The following is a 13702-nucleotide window of genomic DNA, read 5'->3' as shown; positions in this document are numbered from 1 at the left end:
ATTCCATTTCAGACCCGTTAGAATGGCTATTAACAAAACAGAAAATTACAAGTGTTGGAGAGGATGCAAAGAAGTAGGAAGACTCATTCATTGCATTGTAAAATGGTGCAGCCACTGTGGAAGACAGTTTTGCAGTTCCTCAGAAAGCTAAAGATAGAACTACCACATGACCCAGCAATCCTGCTACTAGGTATACACCCCAAAGAATTGAAAGAAGGGGCTCAAACAGATATTTTCACACCTATGTTCATAGCAGCGTTATTCACAACTGCAAAAAAATGGAAGAAACTCAAGTGTCCATCAACTGATGGATGGATAAATAAAATGTGGTATACATACAATGGAATATTATTCAGCTGTAAAAAAGGAATGAAGTCCTGATTCTTGTAATGACATGGATGAACCTTGAAGACATCATGTTGAGTTAAATAAGTCAGACACAAAAGGACAAATATTGTATTATCTCACTTATTTGAAACAATTAGAAAAAGCAAACTCTAGGACACAGGTTACCAGGGACAGGGTGGGGATAGGGAATGGGAAGTTAAGGTTTAAAATGTACAGGGTTCCTATTTGGAATGATGGAGATGTTTTGTAATGGACAGTGGTGATGATAGCACAACATTGTGAATGTAATTAACAGCAATGAAATATATATCTACATGTGATTAAAGGGGGATGTGATGAATTGTACATATCATATCAGAATGAAATTGTTTTTTTAAATTCATGGAACCACACTGCATAGTGAACCCTAGGTTAAACCACATAGTTAATAGTACAATTATAAAAATGTGCTGTCATCAATTGTGGCAGATGTTGGTGGTGAGGTAGTGTATGGGAGTCCTGTCTTTTATGCATGATTGTTCTGTAAACCTACAACTTCTCCAATAAAGGAAACAAAAAAAGTAAAAACCACTCTTAGCTCACAGGCCATAGAAAAACAGGCAGCAGATTTATAGAACATTATTTACACAACAAATTTACAGAGACGGAGACTAGACTAATGGTTGCCAGGGGTTAGGGATGGAGAGAGAAGGGGAGGGTGTGGTTCTAAACATTCAGCATGAGGGATCCTGGGTGATGGAAACCCTGCATTTGGTTGGGGTGACAGTTACATGAAGCTGCACAGAGGATAAAATTGCAGAGCTATGTGCATGTGTGCACACACACACAAACGAATGCAAGTATAATTGGTGAAATCTGAGTAAGCTCTATGGATGGTACCGACGTCAGTTTCCTGGTTTTGATGTTACGCTTTAGCTCTGAAAGATTAGAGGGGAGGGCTGGGTGAGGGGTGCACAGGACTTCCCTGTTCATTTCTTAGCAACTTCCTGTGAATCTATCATTATTTCAAAATTAAAAGTTAAAAAATAAAAAAGGCCAGGGTCCATGCTATCATTTGCTGACTCCTGCCCTAGAATGCTAAGCTAGCCAATGAGCTCATTACACCTGTAGGATTTAATATTTCAAATTAATTAAAATTAATCAATAATTAACATTTTAGTAATTAAATAATATAGTATGTAGGAACATGGCATAGTTGCTGACCCTCTTACAGGAGCAGAAGTTTTCTGGTGTGTAGCAGAAAATGCAGCGGATTTCCAGGAAGGTCATGCAAAGGATCTTACATTTGAGCTGGGTCTCCTGTGGGGCCGAGCTGTCAAGAGGCTTAGAAACAGGGGATGGAGGCAAGAGGGAAATTTCAGTAAGAAGAAGCTGCACATGCGAAGATATAAATGAGCACATCTGTTCTGGAGACTATTCAAAACTATTCAGAGTTTACTGAGAGCACCAGCAGTTATTGCAGCTTATGGGGTTGGCAGGCGGCCGTCGCCTTGAAAGACCTTGTCATCCTGGTTAACGTGTTTCAATTGTCCTGGCAGCTGATAGGGGACCACGGAACCCTTAAATGAGGCAAAGCAAACCCCGTGCCTGAGGCCTGGCTCATGGGAGGAGCCCAGTCCACAGAGGCCGCCTATTTCCCGGGGCTTTGAGATGGATGGCAGCGTAAGACGTGCACATCACAGAGACTCCTCTCCGCTGCCTTCAAGGAGGCCACCGCAGAGGCCCAGGCCAGAGACGGCGACGGCCTGAGCTGAGTACAGCTGCTTGGAGATGGTGCAGAGGGGCTGGGACAAGAAATATCTCAGGACCAGTAGGATGCAGGGACTGAGAGTAAGCTGGGGCTCTGAGTGACCTCCAGGCTGCCAGCTCAAATGACCAATTAGGTGACAGTGGTGGTGTCTGGGCATGGAACTCAGGAAGAGAAACTGATTGGCAGTGGCAGCAGTGGAAAAAGGTAAAGAGGTCAGGGTTTGACAAGTTGAGATTGAAGCGTCTGGGAGATGAGTGGTGATGTCTGGAAGACAATTTGATGCACATACAGGTCTGGAGGTTGGGAAGGATGGCTAGGTTGGTAATATAGATTTGGAAGTTATTGGCTTAAATCACAGTGTTTCTCAACACTAGTCAAACATTAGCATCACTTGGAAAGCTTTCAAAAATGCTGATGCCTAGGACCTCCTCCTAGAGATACTGATTTAATTGGATTCAGAGGAGGGCACTGGGCAGGGCAGCTTCATGACACATGACCTGTAATCAGAGTGGCCCCACATTGCTTTAATTCTCTGCTGTTGCCATCTGCAATTCTTAATTATTTAATGAGGGACCCTACACTTCCAGCATACACTGGATTCCCCAAATTATGGAGCCCATCCTGGGTCCAAGCATGGGTATTTTCAGACACTCCCCAGATGATTGAGATGCTCAGCCAGGGTTGAGAGCCACTGGTCTAGGGAGAAAACAGAATAGCCCAGAAAAGATGAGGAGTGGGAAGTTGAGGGATAGAGCTCAGGAGCTCACGTTTATGGGAGAGATGGAGGAAGAGGTCCAGAAAGGAGTAGCAGAAAGAGTGATCAGAGAGCTCGAAGGACAGCAGGGAGATGGGGACCCAAGTCAAGGCAGGGAAGGATAACCACAGAGAAGTTAAAAGCTTGGTGTTTGAGATGATGCTGATTAGGAGGAGTTAGGAGTTAGGAGGAGGATGAGGGCCGACGACAGATTGGAGGTGAAGAAGTGAAAACTGAGGGCACGACAGTCCCCACGAGCTTGGCCATGAAGGGAAAGGGCCGCAGCTAAAGGCGGACAGTGAAGATGAAGCAGGATTTTTTTTTTAAGCTGTAGAAGTCTAATGCATGTTAATATTGGTGAGAGGAAAGAAACGCCCCGGGGGTGAGGGGTAATTACTGGGAGAGTGACTTAGCAGATGTCGGGGGATGGGACCAGGTTGGATTCTTCACTAAAGTCTTCACGTCCGAGAGGGTCCCTGGTGCACAGCGGCTGCACAGTGGAGGTGCCCTCTGGTTCAGGCAGCAGCCAGTGAGGAAGAGCGGGTAATGGTAATTAGAGCTGGGGACCAGTGCTGGCAGGGAGGGTTCAGTGGAAGCTGAAGGGCACTGGTAGCCACAGGCTGTACCTTTCTCCTGCATCTTTTCCACAACTTTGCTGTGTGCATCTTTTATCTGCGCCGGGTTGGTGATGTCCAGCTGGAGCACGGAGAGGCGCTTGGAGCACATTCTTCGCAATTCCTCTGCTCCTGATCCCTTCTCATTCAAGACTCCAGCAAATACCGTGAACCCCAGCTGGTCCAGATACTTGGACAAAGCATGGCCAAACCCAGAATCACAACCTGCAAAGGATCGAAGCAGTATGAAGTGGGCTGAAACCGAAGTGACAGGAACAATTACTTAACAAGGAAACATATTATTTATGTGTGATTTATGATCATCTGAAGAGAGTGAGTCCTAAGGAAGTTTCTTTATTCGCTAAGTGGAGAAATGGGTGAAGAAGACAAGACAGACACATTTCTATGTTAAAAAAAAAAGGGGGGGGGTGAGGTAGGGTTTGTGTGGGGGTGGGAGGAACGTGAGTGGAAGGGGAAATTTGCTCCAGGAGAGATATCCAGGAGTGGCTGGAGGCCAAAGAGGAATTTCAAAGGGAAAACAGAGACGTCCTTTGGAATTGGTTTTTATTAGTCTTTGTGATGTACCTCCATCACACCATAAAATCTTCATTCACTACAGATTAATACTTCAGAGTTGGGTTTGGTTTTTAGAGATGTAACAAAATGCTGGGTCCTGCTTGAAAATGAACACAGAGCCTGCTCACGGGGCCATTTCCTTCTGGGTTATAAAAGATGAAGGCTGGGACCCTCGTGCATTGCCACTGGGAAAGTAACTGACGCAGCCACTGTGGAAAATAGTTCGGTGGTTCCTCAAAAAGTTAAACATAGAGTTAGCATATGGTCCAACAGTTCCATTCCTAGTGAATACCCCCAAAGAATTGAAAACAGGGACTCAAACAGATAGTTGTACACTGATGTTCATAGCAGCATTATTCACAATAGCCAAAAGGTAAAAACAGCCCAGTGTCCTCTGACAGATGAACGGTTAAACAAAATATGGTCCATCCATACAATGGAATATCACTCAGCCGTAAAAATGAATGAAGCTCTGATCCATGCAGCAACATGGATGAATCTTGGAAGAAGCCAATCACAATTCCACGGACTGTATGATTCTTCTCATATGAGGCATCTGTCATAGTAAATTCTTGGAGACAGAAAGTATAATCATGGTTACCAGGGGCTGGCGGGGGTAGGGGAATGGGGTTATTGCTTACTATTCTGTCTGGGATAATGAAAATGCTTTGTAAATAAATGGTGATGATGATTATACAACCTTGTGAATGTACCTCAGGCCACTAAATTGTAAACTCAAAAATGGTTGAAATGGTAAATTTTGTGTTGTGTACATTTTACCTCAATAAAAAGGCTAAAAAATAATAAAATAAAATACCAATTAATGGAAAAAAGAAGAAGCTTCAAAGCCACCTGCACTTCTCCCCTTCCCAAACCTGTAGCCATGGATTCCCCAGTGCGCTGAATAGACTTCTACCCTGCAGAGAAACTTGCAACGGAAACCAGATAGAAACCCCTAAGCCCACTGCTTTTAAAAGCAGAGGAGAATGTGATATGTAAAGTATCTGTCAGGCATCTAGAATTTGAAATGGGAGTTATCCAACCCAGTCCAGAGTATAAATGTTCTACACCCGCAAGCGCAAAACTCAGATAACTGACGTTCCAGTACTGAAGACGAAGAGAACCTGGGCATAAAGCTGGCTGTTGCCCTTTGACCCAGACCCTACCCTGTCTTTAAAGTTTTAGAGATCAGAGGTCATGTTCACATTGACGGCACCACGTGACCTTCCCTGGACACCCTGAGGGATCTCCCTCATCGGTAGTGGGGGGCTACAGGCAGGCATCCCCCCACACCCCATGACTCGGGGAACCGGGGAACGGGAGGGTGTGCTGAGAATCAACTCGGAGATCAGTCTGTGAGTGACCAGAGAAGAGCCCCGACCCCCAGGCCTGGCCTGGCATCTGACCGCACGTGTCCCTGCGTCCGAGGAGAGGCTGAGTGCCACCGGGAGGCTAAAGGTCAGAGGCTGACCCTCCGGGGCTGACCCCAGGGCGGCGCGGGGCATTCAGGGTCGATGGGGGCCGGGTCACTCAGACCCCCGGGGGGAGCCGAAATCCACTACCCTTTAAAGGTGCACGTCCTTCGACCCCCAAATCTCAGCTATCTATCCTAGAGAAACACATATAAAATGATGCTCTTTACAGCACTGTGTATAATGGCAACGAAAGGAAATAATGGAAATGTCTGTGAATAGGAAAACCGTCACATAAATTAGGGAGCATCCAATGGAAAATGATGCAGCACTTCCAAAAAAGAGGTAGAACTATATAAACTATATATTGTTCCAATATACTTGATGACATGAAAGAAAACAAGTTCCAGTATAATATTTATGCAAAGAAATAGACGTTAATATAAATACTTATATTATTCATAATATAAAATGTAACTTGACACTTTATATTTGTAACATTTTATATTTGCTATATCCATATTTTTAAAGTAAAATATTGATACAATTCATGCCCCCCAATAAAGGAGGGAGTGAATTCTATACCTACTTATGAATGGAAATGTAAAGGAAGGGATTTGGAAAGAGACACAGTAAAGTGATAGCAGCAGCTACCCCAGGAGGAGAAGCAGAGTGGAGGGGGGATGACTTTGTCCTGCAATGTTTTCCTTTTTTTCTACAAGAGACAACTTATTTTTCTCATGTAATTTTTCTCTCTCTCTTTTAAAGGTCACGCCAGTTAGAAGGGAGACTGGCCAGTCCTGGGCGTGGAGGAAAGGGTGCAGCAGAGAGCAGAGTCTGCAACGGCCGGGCATCTGCAAACGCTACCAAGACAGGGCGGCGGCCTCGGCGCTGAGCTGGAGCACGCACCCCACCGCCCGCCCTGTGGACACCCCTGTCATGAGATGAATGCCTCTGGATGCCATGGCTGATTCCATTTCACCTCTGCTTCATGTACTTCGGTACCGTGCACCCCTGCCTGGGAGCCAGCCCTCCACGTGGGCTCGGGTTTCTCCTGGGCCTGGCCAGAGGGGACAGACACCTGCGTTGGTGGAATGAGCTCACTGGACTCCTGGTTCCAGCACAGGTGTGCCTGGAATGGTTTTGTGCTGGACAAATCCAATCTCTGGGTCTGCAGTGCTGAGGCCGGATACCGGACGGTGGCGAATTCACCAGAAAGTGGATGCAATACCATACAGCCTCTCCCCAGACACCCCCAAACACCACCCATGGTCAAGTCTGCCTGGTTGTAAAATTATTCCCCAAATGTCTACAGTATTGATTATCATTGTCATTTCACAGACGAGGAGCTGGAAGTGAGAGAGGCCAAGGTCAGGGGGATAGTGGGCATGGGCCTGGACTCTGTCGGATCCTAAATCCAAGTCTGGAATCTTTCCTCATACTGGACCAGCCCCCTTCTCCTTTCTCTGAGTAGGCAGAGAAGGGAGGCATGGGGGAGCCAACCCAAATGGGCCCCTTGCGGTCCAGCAGAAAAGGAATATGAATTAGCCCCAGATAGGAGTGAACCATGTTCCTGGGCCTATTGCATACACACCCCTGGGTGACGCCAGGTCTTCCATGGAGGCCACGACCCATTTGTGATGCTCCACACCCAGTGCTCCTGTCTTGTCACTGGCACAGCTGGACAGACCAGGGCTGTGGATTTTAAAGTGCACCATTGCCCATACAGATTCGTGTGGTATCAGGAAGCCAGCATGTTCCCTACTTCGCGTGTCCCCTTGGCCCTGGGCAGCATGTAATCACTCAGCAAGGGCATCTGTCTCTCCCTGGAGAGCTGAGGGAGAGGAGAAAGGTTCAGCACCACCACCCCCATTGGAGGTCTCCTGTACCCAAAGCTGGAGGTCGGGGTGTGTTGCCCCAATCCAGGAGAGGAACGTGAGCTCTGCACACTCCAGCCTTGCACCTCACAAACGCATTGGCATGGCCAATACTTCCATGTGTGTGCCCCATTCATGACACTGAGAGCTGCCCCTCTCCACAGAGACCCTTAGGATTCTAAGTGTCCCATGCAACCCCACCCCTCACCACAGCTGATGGGACCAGGGCCCACCAGCTCTTCTCACCCAGCAGCAAGATAACAGTCAATCTTCATTTCTGTTTGGCCCAGGATGACATTTAAGCCCTAGAGATAGCAAGGGCAGCGGTGCCTTCTACCACAAGCTTGAAGATGTAGTCCAAGACCTTCTGGAGGGTAATAAGAGGCCAATCCACAAATGAGGGCAGAGTCTCAAGGTCAAGTAGAATCAAACGGAGGTAGGAGAAGGAGCTTCTTGGCTCAAGACAGCATTCCAGTCTCTGGCATGCCTCAAGTGAGCTCCTGCACACGGATGCTTCAGACACCCACTTCCTAACAGTATTCTCCTTTGTTCTCAAGTTACTGTGAGTGCCTTGCCCACACGTCATCTTTTTCACTTATTATAGACACTAAAGCTATTTAACGCTGCTTTTGAAGCCAATCTGGCAGTCCCTCAAAAGGCTAAACATCAAGTTGCCGTATGACCCAACAATGTCACTCCCCAGGAATTGAAAACATGCCCCAGGTGTACATAAGGGCTCATGGAAGCATTATCCATAAGAGCCAAAAGGCAGAAACAGCCCAAATGTCCATCAACTGATGAATAGATAAGCAATATGTGGTCCAGCCTTGCAATGGAATATTACTCAGCCATGGAAAGAGAGAATCCCTGATACAGACCACAACATGGATACCCTTGGAAATGCTATGCTGAGTCAAAGAAGCCAGACACAAAAGGCCACCTAGCGTAGGATTCCATTTATATGAAGCGTCCAGACTATGCAAATTCATAGACAGAAAGCAGCTCAGTGGTTTCCAGGAGCTGAGGGAAAGGGGAATGGGGAGTGACTGCTAACACATACCAGTTTTCTTTTGGGGTGATGAAAATGTTCTGGAATTAGATAGTGGTGGTGGCCACGCAACTTTGTGAATATAATAAAAACCATCAAATTGTATACTTTAAAAGGGTGAATTTTATGGTATATAAATTATATCTTAAAAAAAAACTGCCTCCCACTAAAAACCCCTCAGAGGTGCCAAAGGGTAGTTTAGACTCTCCCCAATCTGCACCAGCCTTCCAAAGTTGCCACAAATAAGCAATTCAGACAAAACAGCTCACTTGCTATGCACAAGTGGCTTCCAGCCGGAGACTGCCACCACCTCCCTTCCAGCCAAGTCACCGCCCTGGACAGACGCTCGGGACCCAGGACCCTGCACGCACCCCTAACACCCTGAACGTGCTGCTCCCCCCAGACTCTTCCCACCCCCACCATCAAGAGGCTGCTTGTCCCCCAGGGGCCCCTGCAGCCACCAGCCACATTTTCTTCTTTGGGAAGGGAAAAGTGGATGGTGAAGGGCGGCTTATCGTGAGCTTGGGATCTGCCGAGCACACTGCTGGCACGTTACATGGACCTTGTCTCGGGCGGTTTCCCTGGCAGCAGACTCTGGTGAGCAAAAGATGAGCTGGAATGTACTGGGGGGGGTGAAGGCATGAAGGAGGTGGACACAAAGAGCAGCTGGGCTGCTGTGTCGCAATAACAACAGCCTCAGCCGACCCCATGGGAGATCTGGGGCTGGGAGGCCCTTCAGAATTGTCACCAACAGAGGCAAGGGGGCCGAGCTTTGGACCCCTGCATGGACTCACCATGGCTGAGGGCTGTCCCCTTGGGCAAGGCAGCTCCCTCCTGCCAAGGGCAAGTCCAGGGACGGACTCAGCTGTGAGCCATCAGCAGGCAATACCCCCTCGGTCCTGAAGGGGGCAGCAGCCACTACGGAGGCTTTCGGTTACTCTCGACAAAAGCCACTTGAAAGATGGGGAAACCGAAGCACAGAGGAGTCAGTGATTTGCCACTGTCATAAAAGAAGGAGAAAGCGGAGCCGATATATAAACTCAGGTCGGCAGACTCTAAAACCTGCATCTCTTCACTTGGGCAAAAAAACATTCTTTGGGGGAGTTCATATCGGTTGACAGCAGTGGTCCAAAAAGTTCGGGGAGCTCTAGAGAAGGTGCAAGCACCTGGTAGGAGAGGCATGTGAGCTCATTGCCCATCCTCTGTGTTTGCTCAGAGGCTGCACACACCGCCGTGGTCTGGGTTGCCACGTGAAGCTGTTGACCTTCTCTAGATAGTTGGGAAGGGGGGTCCTGGACGTCACTGCCTCTTATTCAGGGTCTAGAAGCTTCCGGGGTCAGTGGTGCTGCAGAGAGTGAACGGTGGGCTCTGAATCCCCTTGATGTGACCCGGGAGCCCCTGTCACCGTGACCGCCTTTGCCCAGTGGCAGCAGAATTCGGGGGTCCTCCCAGTGGGGTTCATGGATCCACAGTGAGGAAATGGTGAGGAACGGCCTGGGGCTGCTGTCTGCCATCGGGGGAGCCTTCGATCAATGCCACGATTCTAAGCTGGAATCTCAGGAAAGATCCCAGGAAGAGCTTGGCACTTGGTGGCCAGACCAAACGGTGAACTCAGCCAAGTTCACGGAGATCATTGCTTGCCTGTACAGGGAGGTGCCTTGAGCCTGGCTCCGCCACCCCTACCTGCAGGTCCCCCCACAAGTGATTTAACCTCCCTGTGCCTCAGCTTCCAGAGCTGCAAGAAATGCCCCCAGCACTTAGCATCCGTGAAGGGCTTAAAACAGTGCCTGCTTCAAGCCATTGCAGATTGATTTTTTTTTTTTAATAAAACTTTGTTGTCCCTCCTGATTTTCAACACGCATGATATCGGTAGGTGGTGAGTTTGCCTTTAAAGAGGGTCAGGAGGGCATCGTCATTAAGGTGGCCCGAGCCCGCCTCCTCCTTTGGAGCCTTCGGGAAAGCCACGTTGCAAGCGCACAGCCTCTACTTCCCCATGGGGAGGCTGGTAATGACGGCTCCCTCCTGCACACAAGCACCGGCAGGTCTAAAGTTATCGGCATCGCGGCTCCACCTAGAAATGGCTCTAACCTACTATGTGGAGCAGGCGCCCTTGCCCTGGAGGCTGAGGCTGTGCGGGGTCAGGGGCCTTGGGAAAGAATGTGGCTGGGGAGCTGCGCCCTGTCGGGCCCGATAACCCCTGTGCACTCCAGAAACCCAGAGACCAGGCCACATCCTTCGGGAGCAAGAGTTACCCAAGAGGGGCCTCTGAGAAGCAGGTCCCAGCCAGCCTTCCAGGGTCACTTATCAAACCCTCCCCCCACCCTGGGAGGCAAGTCATTGTGGGGTTGTTTTGTTTTGTTTTGTTTTTTATTGTGGTAACATATCTACAACACAAAAATTCCATGTCTACAATTCAGTGAGAGCATTTATAATTACAACTTTGTGCTGCCATCACCACCGTCCACAACCAAAACTTTTCATCACCTCAAACAGAAACTTTATACCCTTTGGGGGACGTCCCCTGCCCACTCCCTGCCCACCCCAGGAACCTTTCTGTTTCTATGATGTTGCTTGTTCTAGATATTTCATACAAGTGGAATCATATATTTGTCCTTTCGTGTTTGGCTTCTTTCACTAGATGTGATGTCTTCAAGGTTCATCCATTTGAGAGCATGTATCAGCACTTCATTCCATTTACGGTAGAATAATATCCCATTTTGTGGCAAGACTATCTTTTGTTTATCAGTTCATCTGTTGATGGACACGTGTTAAGTCATTTTATTACTGCCAGTTTATAGAGGAGGAAAGGGAGACCCTGAAGGGTTAAATCATTCAGCTGGGACACGGCAGAGCTGGGGTTAGAACCCAAGCAGAACTTGGAATTAACATCTGGGATATAAAGTATTTAAATGCTCCAGAGCATAGGGCTCAACACATAGTAGGTGGTCATTAAAAAGCGTGTGTTGAATGAACAGGCTTTTCTGCAGAAGAGAGCCCTGGAATGTAGGCACCTCAAGAAGGGAGAGCCTCTGCCTCCATGTCTCAAAGCCTACGGTTATTGATACCCTTGTCTGGGGGGCGCTGTGTTAGCTGGTGAATGGAAACGTCGCCCGTCATTTATTGGATAGAGTTTGAAATTGGGCAAGTTGTAAATACTGTGAGTTCTGCAGTTCTTAGAGGCCAGGCCCTGAGAATAAAATGCACCCACACTGTAAAGATAAGACAGGGTAACTCAGCGGCTGTGGACTCAGACCCAAGCCAAGTCCCTTAGAAGTCATATTCAGAGAGAAAAAGGAAGGTGGAAAAAATTGCAAAACTCGGAGTGATTTCTTGTCAGTATTAAACATTATAAAAGTAATAAACCTCATGATCAGCAATGAGATAGATAAAAGAAGAAATTATTCATAATCTCACCAAACTAACATAACTTTTATAATTTTGGTGTGGTTTTTTTCCTTCGAATCTTCTTTTTTCTACACATTGTTCTTTAATAATTAGAGTTATAGCACATATAATCTAACAACCAATTTTTTAAAATTAATATTATATAAATCAGTTTTATATATTGCTGCAGAGTCTTCAAAACCATAAGTTTTCATTACTAGATAAAATTACTAGATAAAATTTCCCTATTAAAAGCTCTGCCACTAATCAGCTGTGTGACTTTTGGCAAGTCTCTTACCCTCTCTGTGCTTCAGTTTCCTTCTCTTTAAAAGAGGGTGATACTAGGACCTGCCTCATAGGCTTATTAGAAGGACTAAATGAGTTGATTTATAAAAGTACTTGGAACAGAACGGCACATGGCAGTTGCTATCGAAGTCAGTGACATAAATGGCAACATCTTTCATCCGTGATACTCCTCTCATTGGCTACTCCTTGTCCCTGGAACCAAACAGGGTTCTCAGTTCAGCCTCATCTCAGAAGGACTTCATGGCGATCCTCACCACACTGATGGATCAGCAGGGACTGAGCTCTACTTTCCGACAGCAGCTCCCCCTCTCCCTCACCCTGTGCCAAACGCCCCTCCGAGCCCTTCACCAGCAACATCTCCAAACAACAGGAGCTGGAAGTGGGGCTCCCCGTAGAGCCGACATCCTCAGAGGCCCCAGGACCTTTCTTTTTTTTTTTTTTTTTTTTTTTTAATTCAGTTTTATTGAAATATATTCACAAACCATACAGTCATCCATGGTATACAATCAACTGTTCACAGTATGATCATATAGTTATGCGTTCATCACCACAATCTATTTCTGAACATTTTCCTTACATCAGAAAGAATCAGAATAAGAATAAAAAATAAAAGTGAAAAGAGAATACCCAAACCATCCCCCCATCCCACCCTATTTGTCATTTAGTTTTTACTCCCATTTTTCTACTGATTTTTTTTTAATTTTTTAACTTTGTTTATCAAAAAATTAAAAACAAACAGGCAAACAACAACCAAAAAAACCCCACAACATTTCAAACAAAGCAATGGATTAAGGAAAACAAATAACCTAAAATAATTACTTTGCTTCCAATATGTTCCTACCATACCCCAAGAAAATTAATAAACCATGCCCAGGACCTTTCTAACAGTGAATTCCACGTCCAGAAGTGGAATGGACAAACAAATGCAGGACAAACTCTGCCGGGAAGAGGACATGGTCTGACCACGCATTGCGTTCGGCCCATGTGGTCTATCTTGTAAAAATTTGAATTAACACTGAGAATCTGGAGACTGCCTGAAAAACCCAGATCAGTGGTTTTTCTTGATAAACCAGGAGACGGGACAATTGCTGGCCTGCAGTCCACCCGGGACCTCCTCACTGAAGCCGACGGTCCTCATGGCTGCCCGTCAGGTAGTCCGTGTGCTCTCAGTTAGGGACAGCTCCCGGCTGGACACGGTGTGCTTGTGCGTTCCACCGCCTGGCCAGCCTTCCTCACATGTGACCCGCCACCCTTGTAACCCTTGGACAGAGAGACCCCGATATACTTTGTCCCAGTTACAAAAGTTTCAAGAGTTGTTTGTTCCCAAGCCTGTGGGAAACGAATGCGGAAATGATTTTACCCTCCTTCTTTGAAGACTTAGGCAATCCATCAGATCACCACCCTCGGACTGACACTGCCCATTCCCTGTAAATAGATTAAGGTATAACGAAGAGGTAGATAAATAAAATAAAACTCCAGTGTGCTTAAGACTTCCCCAGGGGCGAAACAAGGCTTGGCTTCTAACCAGGGCCGGCAAACACTGGCTGTAGTGGCCCCGCCGCCCCACCTCCTTTGCCCGTGGCACTCCTAAAGGACGGTAAGGCTCTGGGAAACAGCAAGATCTTTTATATCA

At 47.0% G+C, this 13702-nt stretch overlaps 1 protein-coding gene across 2 annotated transcripts in view; it reads right to left on the bottom strand.

Annotated features, from left to right (window-relative positions):
- Window positions 1–13702, bottom strand: part of HSD17B2 (hydroxysteroid 17-beta dehydrogenase 2) — a 73306-nt gene that overhangs the window by 23685 nt on the left and 35919 nt on the right. For both annotated transcript variants that reach the window (XM_037816037.1, XM_037816038.1), the window contains one exon: window positions 3479–3691. In XM_037816037.1, the coding sequence (XP_037671965.1) occupies window positions 3479–3691 (213 nt within the window). The remainder of the gene's footprint in view (window positions 1–3478; window positions 3692–13702) is intronic.

This window comes from Choloepus didactylus, chromosome 22 (genome assembly GCF_015220235.1).
Source record: "Choloepus didactylus isolate mChoDid1 chromosome 22, mChoDid1.pri, whole genome shotgun sequence".
NCBI classification, from domain to species: Eukaryota; Metazoa; Chordata; class Mammalia; order Pilosa; family Megalonychidae; genus Choloepus; species Choloepus didactylus.
This window is presented reverse-complemented; position numbering and strand designations above follow the sequence as displayed.